The sequence below is a fragment of the Bos taurus genome, chromosome 21 (genome assembly GCF_002263795.3).
Source record: "Bos taurus isolate L1 Dominette 01449 registration number 42190680 breed Hereford chromosome 21, ARS-UCD2.0, whole genome shotgun sequence".
Lineage (NCBI taxonomy): Eukaryota > Metazoa > Chordata > Mammalia > Artiodactyla > Bovidae > Bos > Bos taurus.
Genome location: NC_037348.1, coordinates 22555403 through 22574364, shown reverse-complemented (window position 1 = coordinate 22574364; position 18962 = coordinate 22555403). Strand labels below are relative to the sequence as shown.

At 50.2% G+C, this 18962-nt stretch overlaps 1 protein-coding gene across 3 annotated transcripts in view; it reads right to left on the bottom strand.

The window, feature by feature from the left end:
* SLC28A1 (solute carrier family 28 member 1) overlaps positions 1 to 18962 on the bottom strand; it is an 83116-nt gene that overhangs the window by 24812 nt on the left and 39342 nt on the right. For all 3 annotated transcript variants that reach the window (XM_059879021.1, XM_059879022.1, NM_001037458.1), the window contains 3 exon segments: positions 13371 to 13451; positions 10949 to 11029; positions 7125 to 7250 (listed from right to left, as the gene is read on the bottom strand). In XM_059879021.1, the coding sequence (XP_059735004.1) occupies positions 7125 to 7250; positions 10949 to 11029; positions 13371 to 13451 (288 nt within the window).

The following is an 18962-nucleotide window of genomic DNA, read 5'->3' as shown; positions in this document are numbered from 1 at the left end:
GTCTGACAGTGCAGGTCTAGAAATATCCAGCTTTTAGCAATAGGAAGGTGCAGGAAGAGGTAGCCAGAAGTTGAGCATCAAAGAGAAAGGAAGAGAGAGAGGCGAGATCTCTCTGGAATTCAGGGGCTAAGGGCAGGGCCAAAGACTCCATGAGGAACTGCCTGGATGGGAGAGTAATAGGAGAGACTGGGGAGGGTGGGATGGCAGGGCTTCAGGAGGAAGCGACTCCCAACCCTCCGCACCCCCACCCCCCTCCCCCACCCCCCTCCCCCACCCCAACTCCCGGGTTGCTGCAGTGGCAGCCAAGAGCCAGGTGGGGGCAGAAGAGAGCTTTCTGTGGCCAGACTGGAGGCAGATCCAGAGGTCAGAGGGGAGGAAGAAAGGGATGTGGCCTTTCAGCAGGCCAACTAGTCTGGGGCTTCCAGACCAGAGGCTGTGGATAGAGATCCGCAGCCACTGCCTGATCCGGGCGGCCTCTGCACCTTCTCTGGAGCTAAAGGGGAGTGGGGCCCCAGGCCTCTTCATTAGGGAGGCCTGCCTGCCTGAGGCTGGACCTGGACTCTGGCCCAAGCAAGGGAAAGAAAAAGAGGCTGAGTTGTAAGACGATTGTCGGAAAGGGATAAGAGTTTTTCCAGTACTTCAGTCTTAAGTAATAGCAGCAACACTCATGCTCGTGTGGTAGAAAAGAACACCATTCTTTCAACTGCCTGTGGGACCCAGGACAAAGTTAAGGCATTTAAAGGCTCTAAGGTTTGAACTGCCCTGGGGGTTCAGTGGTTTAGAGTCTCCCCTACCAATGCAGGGGACCCAAGTTTGATTCCTGGTTCAGGAAAATTCCACATGCCATGCGGCAACTGAGCCCATGTGCCACAACTACTGAAGCCCAAGCACCTTAGAGCCCGTGCTCCACAGCAAGAGAAGCCGCTGCAATGAGAAGCCCCCACACCGAAATGAAGAGCAGCCCCAGCCCCCGCTAGCCACAACTAGAGAAAGCCAGTGCCCAGCAACAAAGACCCTGCACAGCCAGAAATAAATAGATTATTCTAAAAAAAATTAGAAAGTCTTTAAGTCCTAAAGATAATAGGGCAGCCCTTCCCTCAATAGCCACTGTGAAGAGTTTCGGGACCAAAGTCTTTAGTTTTCATTTCTGAAATATCAAATTCCTTCCAAAATCAATTGATGGTGAGTTTTAGGGGAGGAGCGGGCATGCACCAGCTCTCATGGGCCTTTCCTAGGCCCAGGTGAGACAAGCTGTAAACCAAATGCTAACATTCTACATGGGATTTGCCGGGAGAAGACAAAGCCCCAGAGTGCAAGGGGCCTTCTTGAAAATCACGTGGCAGCAGCTATCCTGCCCAGACAGCTCTGTGAGTATGTGGAGCTGAGCCTCCCAGTGTGGCCTAGGTGTTCTGAGGGAAGGGAGCACCAAGGAGCGGGTTTCCCCATCCCGAAGGACACAGGAAAGAAAGACAAGTGGAATCTGGGACCAGAGAAGGGGACAGTGCAGGTCATTCTGTCACCCCTGACCCACTCAGGCACAGCATCAGGAGAGCCTGGGTGCTGGGAAAGGTAAGCTGTTGTTGTTGTTGTTGTTCAGTCACTCAGTCGTGTCCTACTCTTTGTGACCCCATGAACTGCAGCACACCAAGCTTCCCTGTCCTTCACTATCTCCCGGAGTTTGTTCAAACTCATGTCCATCGAGTCAGTGATGCCATCCAACCATCTCATCCTCTGTCGTCCCCTTCTCTTTCTGCCTTCAATCTTTCGCACATCAGGGTCTTTTCCAATGAGTCACTCTTCGAATCAAGTGGCCAAAGTATTGGAGTTTCAGCTTCAACATCAGTCCTACCAATGAACACCCAGGACTGATCTCCTTTAGAATGGACTGGTTGGATCTCCTTGCAGTCCAAGGGACTCTCAAGAGTCTGTCTTCTCCAACACGGTTGACAATATAAAATATACAGCCTCCTTTCCTGATTTTGAACCAGTCCCTTTTCCATGTCCAGTTCTGACTGTTACTTCTTGCCCAACACAAGGCAGACTGCTCTTCTCCAAATCAGCAACATGGAAGCTCAACCTCACCCTAGGGACTGAGCAACAGTGCACTGCATGGATGAACTTACCCAGCTCATTCCCATCCTGTAACACATTGATGGTTTTTGCTATTACAAATGATGCTGGGATTTTGCATCCTTTGACCACTTGTGAAAATATTTCTGTATCATGATATTGCCAACTGGATCAACAGGAAGGAGTATTTTTAAACTGACGGATAAGTGTTCTCCAAAAAGGTTAGAGCAAATTATACTCCCATCCCATCACTTCATGGGAAATAGATGGGGAAACAGTGGAAACAGTGTCAGACGTTATTTTTTTGGGCTCCAAAATCACTGCAGATGGTGACTGCAGCCATGAAATTAAAAGACGTTTACTCCTTGGAAGGAAAGTTATGACCAACCTATGCTATGCTATGCTATGCTATGCTATGCTATGCTATGCTATGCTATGCTATGCTAAGTCACTTCAGTCGTGTCCGACTCTGTGTGACCCCTAGACGGCAGCCCACCAGGCTCCCCTATCCCTGGGATTCTCCAGGCAAGAACACTGGAGCGGGTTGCCATTTCCTTCTCCAATGCATGAAAGTGAAAAGTGAAAGTGAAGTCGCTCAGTCGTGTCCGACTCTTAGCAACCCCACGGACTGCAGCCTACCAGGCTCCTCCATCCATGGGATTTTCCAGGCAAGAGTACTGGAGTGGGCTGCCATTGCCTTCTCTGGACCAACCTAGACAGCATATTAAAAAGCAGAGACATTATTACTTTGCCAACAAAGGTCCATCTAGTCAAGGCTACAGTTTTTCCAGTAGTCATGTATGGATGTGAGAGTTGGACTGTGAAGAAAGCTGAGCGTCAAAGAATGTTTTTTGAACTGTGGTGTTGGAGAAGACTCTTGAGAGTCCCTTAGACTGCAAGGAGATTCAACCAGTCCATTCTGAAGGAGATCAGTTCTGGGTGTTCTTTGGAAGGAATGATGCTAAAGCTGAAACTCCAATACTTTGGCCACCTCATGCGAAGAGTTGACTCATTGGAAAAGACTCTGATGCTGGGGGATTGGGGGCAGGAGGAGAAGGGGACAACAGAGGATGAGATGGCTGGATGGCATCACTGACTTGATGGACATGAGTTTGAGTGAACTCCGGGAGTCGGTGATGGACAGGGAGGCCTGGGGTGCTGCAATTCATGGGGTCGCAAAGAGTTGGACACGACTGAGCGACTGAACTGAACTGAACTGAAAGAGTATATGGGTTTCCCTCTGGAAGAGGCTCCAGAAGCCTCCTTGCTCAGTCCTCCGCCTCCCGACCCCCCTGCCCACACCTCGGTCTCCCTACCAGAGGCTTAGAAGGGAGCGATTCTAGCCTCGGGACCCCAGCACAACCCTGGCTGCTTCCAAACCCTCACTCCTTCCTTTCCTAGCCGCAGGAGCCGCTCGGTGCCGGAGGACTCCGAGGGCTGCTAGTCTGGGTAGAGGAGCCCTGCGCTCAGCCTCGCCCGCCGCCGGGCCTGCAGGGGCCGCCGGAGCTCGGCGCCCACCCTTCCCCGAGCCTCTCTATCAGCAGGCGGGAGCAGCCTCGGCGCGGGAGGCCTGGGGTTGAGGCGGTGGCAGCTCCACCAGCTCCCTCCCGTCCTCGGGCAGAGAGCTCCGGACTCCGCTGAGGAGATTCCAACCCGCATTCTTGCGGGCCCAGAGCGGACTCTCAATTCTATTTGATTGGTCTACGTGTCTATCCCTCATATGCGCTTCCCTCATATGGGCTTCCCTCATAGCTCAGATGGGAAAAGGCAATGGCACCCACTCCAGTACTCTTGCCTGGAAAATCCCATGGATGGAGGAGCCTGTAGGCTGCAGTCCATGGGGTTGCTAGGAGTCGGACACGACTGAGCGACTTCACTTTCACTTTTCACTTTCATGCATTGGAGAAGGAAATGGCAATCCACTCCAGTGTTCTTGCCTGGAGAATCCCAGGGATAGGGGAGCCTGCTGGGCTGCCGTCTATGGGGTCGCACAGAGTCGGACACGACTGAAGTGACTTAGCAGCAGCAGCAGCAGCAGCATAGCTCAGATGGTAAAGAATCCGCCTGCAGTACAGGAGACCCCAGTTCATTTCCTGGGGCAGGTAGATCCCCTGGAGAAGGGATAGGCTACCCACTCCAGTATTCTTGGGCTTCCCTTGTGGCTCAGCTGGTAAAGCAGCAGCCCGCAATGCGGGAGACCTAGGTTTGATCCCTGGGTTGGGAAGATCTCCTGGAGAAGGGAGGGAAAGGTTACCCACTCCAGTATTCTGGCCTGGAGAATTTCATGGATTATACAGTCCACGGGGTCGCAAAGAGCTCGTCGGGACTGAGCAACTTTCACTTTCACATGTCTACCCAGATACCAGTACCACACTGTTTTGATTACTGTAGCTTTGTGGCCTCTGCAACAGCTGGTAGAAGCTATGATGAGCTTCAAGTGTTAGCCTTACCAAGAGAGTTCATTTAATGTGAGCCAAAGTGAAAACATCTGAGAGCGCAGGGGGTCAGCACAGCCCCATCTGAGGTCGCTGTAGAGTCCACTGCTTCAAATGGGGACGCCAGGAACAGTTGTTCTCTACACTACATCCACCCCTCGCAGCCCGGCGAGTACCTGAAGGCCTTGGTGGCTGAGGGGGAGCTTTGCAGGACTCTGCCAGGGAATGTTTTATTTGAGGGGATGGCTGAGTACGGCCACATTTGGACCAGAGCATAGAAGGGGGCCTGGCACTCCCTGAGGTCAGCATGATGGCAGCAGCAGTGATAAACAAGAAATCGCCACAGGTTGTTCTGGAGGAAAACTAAGTTGGCTGTGGATTTCATCACGCCTAAGATTTGGGCTTCCCTGGTGACTCAGATGGTAAAGAATCTTCCTGCAATGCAGGAGACCCAGGTTTGATCCCCGGGTCAGGAAGATCCCTTGGAGAAGGGAATGGCTACCCACTCCAGTATTCTTGCCTGGAGAATTCCATGGACAGAGTAACCTGGTGGGCTACAGTCCATGGGCTCAAAAAGAGTTGGACCTGACTGAGTGACTAACACTTTCATTTTCAAAGAGTATATGAGGCACTTCCTTGATGGTCCAGTGGTTAAGAGTTCACCTCCAAAGCAGGGGATTTGGGTTCCAACCCTGGTTGGGGAACTGAGATCCCACATGCCATGGAGCAACTAAGTCCATGCTTCACAACTAGAAAGTCTGTGAGCTGCGAAGAAAGATCTGCTTGATGCAGTGAACATCAGAGTGCTGCAACTAAGCCTCAACGCAGCCAAATAAATAAATAAATAATTTTTTTAAAGAATATATGAATACCCCACAACCTTGCTGTTTAGAGGCATGTAAATTTTTGCATATCTTTAGAAGAAATGTAAGTTATTACTGTTTTAATTTCAACTCTCAGTATGCTTGAATATCTGTTTATAATTTATGAACTTTTTTTCCTGATCAATCATTAACATTTTAAAAAATTGTGACTTTCACCATTCAGAGGTTTCTCATTTTTATTAGTTAGCTCTGTCAACTTTTTCCTTTACACTTCTGGATTTCATGTCATGCTCAGAATTTTATAAGAAAAAGGCAAGTTGTAAGAAAGTGTGAATAGAATTACTCATCTTTAGTTTTTTTTTTTTTTTAAAGAAAGAAAGCATATGTGTATTCAGGTATATATTCTTAAATGACTATTTACACAGAAATATCTGGAATGAAGGACTTTCTCTGTGGCTCAGCTGTAAAGAATTTGCCTGCCAATGCAGGAGATGTGGGTTTGATCCCTGGGTCAGAAAGAGCCCCTGGAGAATGAAATGGCAACCCACTCCAGTAATCTTGCCTGGAAAATCCCCTGGACAGAGGAGCCTGGTGGGCTACAGTCCATGGAGTTGCAGAGTCAGACATAATTGAGCAACTAAACAGCACAAGCTGGAATGACATATTTTAACTCATGGTTCTCAAACTGAGCGAGTATCAGAATCACCTGGAAGGCTTGTTCCAACACAGGATACTCGGCCCGATCCACAGTGTTTCTGATTCAGCAGGTCTGGGGAGGGACCTAAGAACTTGTGTTTCTGACAAGTTCCCAAGTGAATCTGGTGCTGCTAGCCCATGGACAACACTGAGCACTGCTGTTCTGATCCAGTAAAGGGAATTATCCATGGGAAGTGGCAGTAAGGGAGTTTGTTTTTTTACTTTATTCACTTCTTTAAGAAGCAAGAATTTCTTTGATAGTTAAGGGGGAAAATGAGATTTTTAAAGACTTGCATGTAAAAGCAAAGACAAGTATAGTGTTTTATCCAAATACAATCCTTGAGAAGGAAATGGCAACCCACTCCAGTATTCTTGCCTGGGAAATCCCATGGACAGAGGAGCCTGGTGGGCTACAGTCACAAAGAGCCAGACGCAACTGAAGTGGCTCAGCACGCGCACGCACACATGACACATTATTACCAGGCACTTTGTTGGGACACACAAGATTCATCTCAGGTTGCCATGCAGTAGTGTTGGGATGGGTTTAAAGGCCAGATTCATACCATTGGAATTTGACCTAGAAATGCATTATGCTCAGAAAGCTGCACAAGTAATAATTTAGGAGTAGAGGAAGGACATGTGCCAAGAGAGAATGTGGTGGAGAGGAGGCAGGGGTGGAAGAAAAGTAGGACAAATCTCCAGGGATGGCCTAGGTGGAGGACAGTGTGTCTGTGTTTTGGAGTCAGACAGATCTGGGCTCAAATTCTGGCCTTGGACACCTCACTTATTCTCCGAGTCTCAATTTCCTCATCTGTAAAATCGGGATACTAAACACCTCGCACTTTGCCTAGCATGCAGTTGGTGCTCAGTAAACAGAACACTGGGATGCTTTGGCCACGTGAGGAGCCCAAATGGCCCAGCCCACCTGGCCCGCCTTACTCAGGTGAAGCCTCTACCCCCACCATCACAGGAGCCCTGGTTCAGGATGCAGCCCATGAGAGAAGACCCCAGAACGATCTGGCCAGGAGCTGTGTGGGGCTCCCACAAAGGTAGGTTTCAGGTTCTTGGTTTTCAGCAAGCAGAAGGGGGCTGTACGTACCCCAAAGGAGATATAAGCACCCAGCAGGCTGCCGGCAATGGTGGCGTAGCCTCCGGTCATGACAACGTGGATTTCAGAGAGTGTCATGTCTGCCAAGTAGGGTCGGATGAGTAGAGGAGCCTCGGTCTGCAAAAGGGAAAGACGTCAGACAAGCAGAGCTGGCCAGGCTAGCACGGGGGGCAGTAGAGATGTCCTCACCCCTGGGAGTGAGTGGGTCACAGTGATGACTGGGGGACCCCAGGGGAAGAGACAGCAGGGAGGGGTAAGGACCAGCATCTGTACTTGGCTGAAGTTCTCAGAACCTTGGCAAAAGCCAAGCTCTGTCAAAGGACCCCCAGACCTTCCTTCTGACCTGATAATGCTCCCCTGCGTCCAGTGCCTCCCACGTACAGGCACTCAGCTAAGCACCTGACACTCATCACTTCCACCCTTCTGGGAAGGAAGTGGTCATCCCCATGTTCCAGGAGAGCAGAAGATCAGAGAGGTTAAAAGAATTGCCTCTGTTCATGCAAAAGACCAGAAGCAGATTTAACTCCAAGCCTGAACTTCCAATAAAGATGAGGGGGTTGCCAGAAAGAAAGAGCACATGGGGAAGCTCAGAGCCATTCATTTACTCATTCAATAAATAATTCCAGCACACACTGTGTTCCAGACTGTGCTATGGAAGAGGGAGAGAGATGAGGGGAGGAGGAGGGCAGGTGGACAAGCCAGGGTAAGCAGTGGACCTCAGTAAGGAGTGGCATGATCTGACTTGTGAGTTGTTTTTTTTTTTTTTTCTTTTTGCTACATCCCACAGCATGTGGAATCTTAGTTCCCTGACCAGGGATCAAACCTGCACCCCCTGCACTGGAAGTGCAGAGTCTTAACCACTGGACCACCAGGGAAGTTCTGACTTGTGTTTTTAAAGGGCCACTCAAATGTGTGTGTGAAGGATGGACAGTAGGGGCAGTGGTCATGGCAGGAAGAGCAGCGAGGAGGCGACTGCAGTATCCAGGTGAGAGACAAGGGTGACTCATAGCAGAGGAGAAGGGCAGCGGGGCAGGTCTGGGATGTGGTGTGGGGCAGAGCTGGCAGGACTTGCTGATGGACTGGGAGCAGCTGGGAGCAAGAGAAGCAGAAGGAGGAAGGATGGCGCCCAGATTTTTGGTTGAAAGACACACACACACACACACGTTGAGAAAGGAACTCAAGGGTTCCGCTTGTTTAGCCTTAATCACTCACACACACACACACACACACACGTTGAGAGAGGAACTCAAGGATTCCGCTTGTTTAGCCTTAATCTCACACACACACACACACACACACCGCTTGTTTAGCCTTAATCTCACACACACACACACACACACACGTTGAGAGAGGAACTCAAGGGTTCCGCTTGTTTAGCCTTAATCACTCACACACACACACACACACGTTGAGAGAGGAACTCAAGGGTTCCGCTTGTTTAGCCTTAATCACACACACACACACACACACACACACGTTGAGAGAGGAACTCAAGGGTTCCGCTTGTTTAGCCTTAATCACTCACACACACACACGTTGAGAGAGGAACTCAAGGGTTCCGCTTGTTTAGCCTTAATCACTCACACACACACACACACACGTTGAGAGAGGAACTCAAGGGTTCCGCTTGTTTAGCCTTAATCACACACACACACACACACACACACACACACACGTTGAGAGAGGAACTCAAGGGTTCCGCTTGTTTAGCCTTAATCAGTCACACACACACACACACGTTGAGAGAGGAACTCAAGGGTTCCGCTTGTTTAGCCTTAATCACACACACACACACACACACGTTGAGAGAGGAACTCAAGGGTTCCGCTTGTTTAGCCTTAATCAGTCACACACACACACACACACGTTGAGAGAGGAACTCAAGGGTTCCGCTTGTTTAGCCTTAATCACTCACACACACACACACACACACGTTGAGAGAGGAACTCAAGGGTTCCGCTTGTTTAGCCTTAATCACTCACACACACACACGTTGAGAGAGGAACTCAAGGGTTCCGCTTGTTTAGCCTTAATCACTCACACACACACACACACACGTTGAGAGAGGAACTCAAGGGTTCCGCTTGTTTAGCCTTAATCACACACACACACACACACACACACGTTGAGAGAGGAACTCAAGGGTTCCGCTTGTTTAGCCTTAATCACTCACACACACACACACACGTTGAGAGAGGAACTCAAGGGTTCCGCTTGTTTAGCCTTAATCACACACACACACACACACACACACACACACACACACACGTTGAGAGAGGAACTCAAGGGTTCCGCTTGTTTAGCCTTAATCAGTCACACACACACACACACGTTGAGAGAGGAACTCAAGGGTTCCGCTTGTTTAGCCTTAATCACACACACACACACACACACACACACACACACACACACACACGTTGAGAGAGGAACTCAAGGGTTCCGCTTGTTTAGCCTTAATCACACACACACACACACGTTGAGAGAGGAACTCAAGGGTTCCACTTGTTTAGCCTTAATCTAGTGAATTATCTGGGCTTCCCAGGTGGCTCATTGGTAAAGAATCCACCTGTAATGCAGGAGACACAGGTTCAATCCCTGGGTCAGGAAGATCCCTTGTAGAAGGAAATGGCAACCCACTCCAGTATTCTTGCCTGGAGAATCCAGTGGACAGAGGAGCCTGGTGGGCTACAGTCCATAGTGTGGCACAGATTCGTACATGACTTAGCAACTAAGCTCTAGTGAATTATCTAAGGATATCCAAGTGGAAGGTGAAGGGAGCAGTGGGATGTATACCAGACTGGAGTTAAGGGAGAAGAAGTATTTAAGCCATGGGTGGAGAGGCGGGAATCCTCTAGGGACATGAGCAGACAGAGAAGAGGGCCCAGGCCCACCAACACTGAGCCTGAAATGATGCTGCTAATTCTTGAAGGCTCCCTACCCCCACCCAAGTTAATTCACCTTCGGAACTCTTTACAATCTAAAATTTGTATTTCTCAACAAAAACCACTGATTACATTTGCAACATCTCATATAAAATAAAATCTCATATAAAATACTGAAGTACCTTTTCCTCTTTGCCTCATTTTGAACATCTAAGGGACATTGGACAATTTATCCAAGAGCACATCTGCCTTTTAAAGAAAAAAACACAAAAAACCCTTGAAATCAATACACTTGGATCGAAGCAAAAAAAAAAAAAATTGTAGATATTCTCCGAAGTTTCCTAAACTGCCCATAGTTGCCATACTTTGGCAAGTATGTCTTTTTGGTGACTTACACGTTGGGCAGGTAGGCCAGGATTCTACAATGGTCACCATGTCACACCCCTAGGAAGGCCAGGCCTTCTGAAAGGGACTCAGGACTGATAGTCCCTTCAGAGTCAAAGTTATATTGGAAAATATTCTTTCAGAAAGAGACAGGGGGAAAAAGGACAAACTGATGTGGAAGGAACCCCAACCAGGAAGAAGAAGACGTGGATTCTAAGTCCTGGCTTATATTGTGGGATCTTGGCAAGGCATCCCCACCCCTGGACCCCAGCTTCCGCATGTATAAAAGGAGAACTTTGGGCTCCATCTGTAGGATTCATGAGCCTCTAAGCTGAAGACAACCTTCACCTAGGATAAAAGGTGGTGGGAGGTACCAGGCAGACATCATCCTCATTGGCTTGACCCAGGCACAGAGTGTATTTCCCAAAGGAGCGTCTCCAGGACCCTGGTGACCCTGGCAGGAGGTTTGATCGGCTCTTCTGATGGAAGCAGGGCTCTGGGGATGCAGGGTCCCCGCCCTCCTTGGGGACAGGAGGCTGCAGTACCCACCTGGCTCACAAAGATGTTCCCAGCCACACTCAGGGTCTCTGTGGCCGTGGTGCCCATGGTGATCTGCATCAGCCAGGAGATCTGGAAGGAAGCAGGGTGCTTTTTGTGGATTGGCATCAGCAAGCCTCAGAGGCAGAGACAGTCGGGGTGGAAGTGCCATAAAAGCCTCCCTTCCAACCCCGTTAGGACCTCCTCATCTGCATTTCCCCAAAGATCCATTCATCTTCTCCTTCCATACATCCATTGATGAGGGCTTACCGTCCGTGAAAAAAGGATTCCCTGGTCAAATATAGGGCTTCCCTGGTGGTTCATACAATAAAGAATCTACCCGCAATGCAGGGGATCCAGGTTCCATCCCTGGGTCAGGAAGACCCCCTGCAGAAGGGAATGGCAGTCCACGCCAGTATTCTTGCCTGGAGAATCCCATGAATGGAGGATCCTGGAGGGCTACAGTCCATGGGGTCACAAAGAGTCAGACATAACTCAGTGACTAAACACACACACTGGTCAAATATATTTGAGAACTGCTGTACACACACATGCCTTGGAGATGGCCAACACTTGTTAGCTTAGCAAAGGCTCTGAGAACTCCTGCATGAAACTTGTTTAAATTTAGTCCAGAGTCCAGATAAGCTTGACAAAATTATTTGACCATGGGACTTCCCTTGTGGTCCAGTGGTTAAAGCTCTGCACTTCCACTGCAGGGGATATGGGTTTGATTCCTGGTCAGGGAACTAAGAGCCCACATGCCCTGCAGTGTGGCCAAAAATGTTTTTAAAAATAAATTATTTGACTATGGGATCCCTTTACCTAGTAGCATTTACTAATCTGCTGTGAAACTAGAGTTTTTGTAGAAAGGCTTTGGGAAACACTGTATTAAAAAGTTCTTTCTTGGGAATTCCCTGGTCAAATGTAGGGCCATAGAGTCCAGTGGTTAGGACTCTGTTCTCACTGCTGAGGGCCCAGGTTCAATCCCTGGTTGGGGAACTGATATCCTGCATGCTGTGTGATATGCCAAAAGAAAAAAAAAAAGTCCTTTCTTTCAATCAACATCAAGTCTGCTTCCCTGGAATTTCTCTTCACTGCAAGTACCTCTCAGGGTGATTTTTCCCTAATCTTTCATCTGTAAGTGTTTAGAATCCTATCCCTAACCTCCTTCACCCTGGCCTTCTCTTTCTGACCCTTCATCCCCCTTCCTTCAGCCATTCTATGGAAGGTGTGATCTCAGGCTCTCTCTCACACTGAGTTTGTCATAGCCCCTTGGTTGAACATTCTCCAGATTTGGGGGTAAATGCCACCCTCATGGGCTTTCCAGGTGGGCTAGTGGTAAAGAACCTGCCTGACAATGTAGGAGATGTAAGAAATGCAGGTTCAATCCCTGGGTCAGGAAGATTTTCTGGAGGAGGGCACAGCAACCCACTCCAGTACTCTTGCTTGGATAATCCCATAAATAGAGGAGACTGGTGGGCTATGATCCAAAGGGTCGCAAAGAGTTGGACACGATTGAAACAATTTAGCCACCCTCATGCTTGCCATGCACTCATAACATAATCCCAGGCTCCAGTTCTGGCAGCTGCCTAATGTACTGGTTTATTCTGAGCTCAATCAGCTAAAACCCTCAGCATCTCTTGCCAGGTCCAATGCCGTCCAATGCTGTCTCCTGCATCCTGGTTTCGTGTGGCAGATTTTATGAACATATGCACAGGATCTGACATTTATATCAGCTGAGTCTGGCCCATGTGGCCCACTGCTCTCAAGATCTTTTTGGTATAAATTATTTTTTCCCCCACATGTGGGCATGCTAAGTCATTCCAGTCATGTCTAACTCCTTACGACCCTATAGACTGTAGCCTGCCAGGCTCCCCTAACACTTCTAATGCAGCCTCAACTCTATAAACTAGCCCCTCCAAAGACCCCATTGGATTGTGGCACCAAGTCTCCTTAATAACATGACAACAGACCCTGTGATAAGGCATTTGGTTAGTAGTAGACTCTGAGAGAAGGCGATGGCACCCCACTCCAGTACTCTTGCCTAGAAAATCCCATGGACGGAGGAGCCTGGTAGACTGCAGTCCATGGTGTTTCGAAGAGTCAGACACGACTTCGTGACTTCACTTTCACTTTCCACTTTCATGTATTGGAGAAGGAAATAGCAACCCACTCCAGTGTTCTTGCCTGGAGAATCCCAGGGACGGGGGAGCCTTGTGGGCTGCTGTCTCTGGGGTCGCACAGAGTTGGACACGACTGAAGCGACTTAGCAGCAGCAGCAGCAGCAGCAAACTCTGAGAGGGTGTTGACCCTAGGAGCAGGGGATGCCGGGAGGTCCAGTCTCTCAGAGCAGGGGGTCTGGGGAGAGTTTGGGCTTAGGAAAGCAAGGCATTCTGGGAGAGTGTGGGCCTGGACCAGGACCTTAGGAACTCACCTTCATGATCACCCACTGCATGAGGCCCACGTAGTAGAGAACTGACATGGCACAGCTGAAGAAAACAATGATGGGCAAAACCTGCCAGGAAAGAGCACAGATCTCCGGGTTAAAGCAGACAGGCGGCAGGATACCACACAGGACCCCAGTCAGAGACCCCAGTCAGCCTGCTTCCTCCAAGAGCCTGCCACTCAGAGAACTGACAGGGTCAGGGGTGCAGCTCTGAATTCAGTGCATGGAATTCCATATGGGACCACTCTGGAGGCAGCTGTCCTCTCTGCTCCTCTCTGAACATTAGCCATCTATGCAGCTGTCCCTGTGGTGGAGGGGGAGGACTTGAGTTTGCCACTTTTTAAGATATATATACAGATATATATATAGATTTATTTATTTGACTGTGCTGAGTCTTAGTTGTGGCATGCAGGGTCTTCAGCTGTGGCACATGGGATCTAGTGCCCTGACCAGGGAGGGAACCCAGGCCCCCCTGCATTGGGAGTAGGGACTCTTAGCCACTGGACCACTGGGAAGTTCCGAGCCCACCACTTTTTATCACCTGCTTCTTCATCTGTAAAATGATGGGGAGAAGTGACGACCTCGCAGGTTGTTGTAAGGATTTAAGGAGCCGGCTCAGGGCCCAGCACTTTGCATAGAATCTGTCCTCCACCCGGGGTTCAATCCCTGGCCCGTGACGCTGGCCTTAACCTCTTCCTGTGCTTCGGGCTCCAGAGGCCCTCCTCTCTCTAGTGTTCTGCTTCTGCCTGGTGCCGGCGAGCTCCAGATGACTCTTATTGTGGACCAGACACCCGCATTTCCTCCTGTCACCCCATTTCCTATTTCCAGGCTTGCCACTGCTCTTCACTGACTCCAAGCCTCCACAATTCTCCCTTCAAAGCTTCCTCACATCCATCCCCTCCTCCCCAGAGCCATGTGTTCCCCACCCCAGTGCTTCCTCACTGCAGACTGACTGACAACAGCAAGGACTGGCAACAATGCAAACATCCTTCAGTGAAGAGAAGTGTGATGACCTATGGTGTGGCCATGCACTCCAGTCAGGAATTGAGAGGGAGGAAGCCCAATCTGAGCAGCGTGGGATGATTTTCAAGATAGGCTGTGAAAGGAAAAAAGGGGAGGTGTAAAACAGGAAGCATGGTATGCTACTTTATGAGTAAGAAAGTGGGGGTGGCGTGGCGGGTGCTCTTGTAAGCACAGATATCATTAGATGAACATGCAAATGATCAGGAATGGCAGCTACCTTGGGGATGGAAGTGGGTGACTTGGGGATCAGGGTGGGAGGGATACTTCCGTGCATGCTCAGTCACTTCAGTCGTGTCTGACTCTTTGTGACCCCATGGACTGTAGCAGCTGGGCTCCTCTGTCCATGGGATTTCCCAGTCAAGAATACTGGAGTGAGTTGCCATTACCTCCTCCAGGGGATCTTCCCAACCCAGGGATCAAACCTCCTGACTATCCTGCATTGACAGGTGGATCCTTTACTACTGGGTCACTGGGGACACCTGGGAGGGAGACTTACTTTTTACCAAATCCCCGTTTGTACAGTTGTAATGTGCTATTTGTTCCAAACAGCTTATAATAAGTTATACAGAACTAGTAGCCCACTAGGTTCATCTGTCCATGGAATTCTTCAGGCAAGAATACTGGAGTGGGTTGCCATTTCCTTCTCCAAGGGATCTTCCCAACCCAGGGATCAAACCTGTGTCTCCCGCATTGCATGCAGATTCTTTACCGTCTGAGCCACCAGGGAAAGCCAATAATGTGGTAAGCTAAAAGGTAAAGTGGGGAAAGTGGAAAATTAAAAGTACTGATGGTCCAGTGGTGAAGAATCCACCTTCCAATGCAGAGGAGGGGGGTTCTATCCCTGGCTGGGGAACTAAGATCCCACCTACCTCGGGGCAACTAAGCTAGCAAGTTGCAACTTCTGAGCCCATGCACTCTGGAACCCAAGCTACAACTAGAGAGAAGCCCTAGTGCTGCAGTGACGAGTGGGGGTGCCAAGATGAAAGATCCCACGTGCTGCAACTAAGACCCAGCACAGCCAAAAACAATAAATAAACAAATATTTTAAAATAATTTAAAAAAATAAAAGCATAGAAAGGCTGGGAGGCACACACCCAAATAGTCAGAGTAGTTGCTCCCATGTGCTAGGACTGTGGACATGTTGTTTTCTTCTTTCTCCATTTCCAGTTTCTCACCTGCTCCTATAATTTCTGGTAAGAGGCAGACCCTTCTCAAGGGAGGGCAGCACAGGCAGAGGAGGGCTTTGGGGGAGGTCCATTTGCACTCACTGGGTTCCAGATCCCTGGGGAATATGCAAATAGAAGGAGGGGTGCAAGGGCCAGGAGCTCAGAGGAGGGTCCAGGCCAGGCCTTGGCTGAGTGCATGTTGAGGCCACGGGGCAGATGGAGTTCACTGAGGAAACTTCCCTGGATGACAAGAATAGTGACTGAGGACAGGGGCCTGGGGTCAGCATCCCTGGAGGGTGAGGGGAGAAGGAGGGGTGCATGGTGGAGACAGAGAAGAAACAGAGAGGTCCGAGGACTTCCCAGACAGGGTGCGATGGGAATTGAGGGCAGCCTTTCTAGAAGAGACAGTCCATCAGCAGTGCCAGATGCATGCATCTGAGAACTCTGGAAAAGGTAAGGACTGGGAGGGACGCTTGGCACCTGGCGATGCCGGGGTCCCTGGTGACTTAGGTGAGAGCAGTGTCAGGGGGATGGGCACAGAAGCTGGGTATCAGTGAGCCCAGGAGGGAGGAGGACATGAGGAGGTAGAGACCACGAGGAGGTAGAGACCACGGGACAAGCAACTCTTTTGAGAAGCTTAACTATGAGGGAAGGAAGAGGGGCTGAGCAGACTTCCCTGGTGGTCCAGTGGCTAAGCCTCTGCACCCTCAGCGCAGGAGGTGTGGGGTGAATCCCTGGTCAGGGAACTAGATCCCACATGCTGCAACCAAGGGTTCACATGCCACAACTGAAGATCATGCATGCAGCATGCTGCAGTGAAGAGAGAAGATTCCATGCGTCGCAACTCCGGACGGCCAAATAAATAACCTTTTTTTTTTTTTTTTTTTCCACAGAGGGCTGTAGGGAGGGGTGAGGAGTGGAGGAAGAATTATTTTCATTTTTCAGAAGGGAGAATGTTGAGCAATCAAGTTCAAGCTCCAGTTCAAAATGAACTGGGACTACAGCACGGTCTCTGATGAGAGCAGAGCCTCTGCCCCAGCAGGTCTCCTGGAGAAGAGAAACAAGCCTGGCCAAGGCAGTTTTCCCTCTCCCTTCCCAAATGAATGCCACGGGTTTTATCTGGACCTGCCCCCCTCACGTCTCTGTCACCAGCTCGCTGCCCGGGAGATGTCACCTGACAGGAGACGCAGGCACTGGGTGGCGAAACCCTCTTCCTGCCCCGTGACTCCCCTGGCCGCCTGCTGCTGGACACGCCCCTAACACCAAGGGCGGTGACGGCGTTCTCCTCTCCCCTGGAGTGAAACGCAGGGAGGATCACGTACTGTCTAGGGCCACCTCTGCAATCCATCATGCGAGGGACCGCTAGGCAGCCTGGCAGGTTTGTGTGGATGGCCCAGGCCAGGAAGAGGCCCCCGGGGACAGTGGGACCCGACTGCAGAACTGGGATTTCTCCAGGCATCGACCTAGAGACATTTTCTATCTCTGAGATGGGGCTCTTTGGTGGAAAGGCAGCTGTGACTGGCTGGGGAGGGACGATGTGTGAAGGAGAGAGATGATTTCCAAGGTGGGACATTCGATACTAAATAAGGTCCCTGGGGACTTCCCTTGTAGTCTAGTGGTTAAGAATCTGCCTTCCAGTGCAGTGGAATACAAGTTCAATCCCTGGCCAGAGAACTAAGATCCCTCATGCCACAGGGCAACTAAGCCCGTGAGTCACAACTACTGAACCCATGCTCTAGAACCCGTGCTCCCCAACACGTGCTCCCCAACAAGAGAAGCCACTGCAGTGAGAAGCCTAAGCACTGCAACTAGAGATAGCCCCTGCTTCCTGCAACTAGAGAAAGACAGCATGCAGCAACAAACACCCAGTACAACCAAAAGTGAGCTAATTAGTTAATTACTAAATAAGGTCCCTGAGTCCAATATGATCGCCTAGTCCAGAAAATAGACCTGGGCCCGGTAGTATGTGAGATCGCTGAAGACAGGGCAGGCAGCTGGGCAGGGTTGCCGTTTGAAGGAGGAGGAAAGTGCCTTTAAGCCCTGCTACTCGTGAACTGTGCAGTCCTGCCATGAGCCATGTCCCCAAGCTGTGGCGACTTGAAGATCCTCAAAGCAACTGAAAAGTGAAAGCTTAGTCTCTGGGTTGTGTCTGAGTCCTTGTGATCCCATGGACCATCGCCTGTCAGGCTCCTCTGTCCATGGGATTCTCCAGCCAAGAATACTGGAGTGGGTTGCCATTCCCTTCTCCGGGGGATCTTCCCAACCCAGGGATCGAACCTGTGTCTCTTGCATAAGAGGCAGATTCTGAACCATCTGAGCCACCAGGGAAGCCCCAAAACAACTAAGTTCGACATAAATTCACTTCACAGTGGAGACAGTGAGGCTGTGAGGTATTGGTTACCTATCCAAGGTTACAGAGCTGCAGAGAGACAGGTACCTCCTGGCCACTAAACAGATTACAAAGGACCTTCCAGGATCCTAAGGAGCTATTCCCCGGGGCCAGTCCTGGAGCCTCATTTCTGTGTCTTAAGGAGTGGCATTCTCTCCAAGGGAGAGCCCAAGTTGTAGTGGCCTCGAGTCAGTTCTGGTCACTGCTTCGTGGGCCCACTAGTACCAGCTCTCACCCTTACTCAAGGGAGAAGGAAGTTACAGCACCTCCAAGCCAGTGGTTCCCAAGGTGTGGTACCTGGACTAGCATCATCAGCTGAGAATTTGTCAGAAATGCTTATTTTTGAGCCTCAGCCCCAGACTTTCAGTCAGTCAGTCTGGGGTAGCCTTGAGAGTCTGGCCTTTCCAGATGTTGCTGGTCTGGACGCCACAGTCTAAGAACCACTGCTCTAGAGTCTAGACCAGACCCTCTGAGCAGACGCCACCTCCTTCCCTGGAAACAGGCTCTGAAGGCAGGACTAATGCCACTGGGGACCTGGCCCTGCTGCTTTCTCTCCCTAAAGGGAGCTGAGCCAAGGCTTCTGACTTCCCAAGGCTGTCCCCACAGCCCCCCACACCCAGCCCCCAAAGCCTAAGCCTATGGACAGAGCCCAGTCACCAGCCCCAGGCCATGACAAACCACAAAAGCCCAAAGCTTGAAAATTCCTCTGGGGAGACTGCTGGTATGTCCACCTCACCACCAACATTACAGAAAGGCACAAGGGACCTGCTCCAAGGCCAGAAAATCAGGGCAGGCCTCCTGATTTCCTGCTCACGCAGACACCACCACCACCACACTTCCTTTCCATTCCCTCCTCTGGAAATCGTGCTCACTATGGTTACCAGTGGACCCTTAATGACTCAGTCCATCGGCACTTTTCAGTTCATGTGTGTGTGTGTGTATGTGTGTGGCTTAGTCGTGTCCGACTCTTTGAGACCCTATGGACCATAGCCCGTGAGGCTC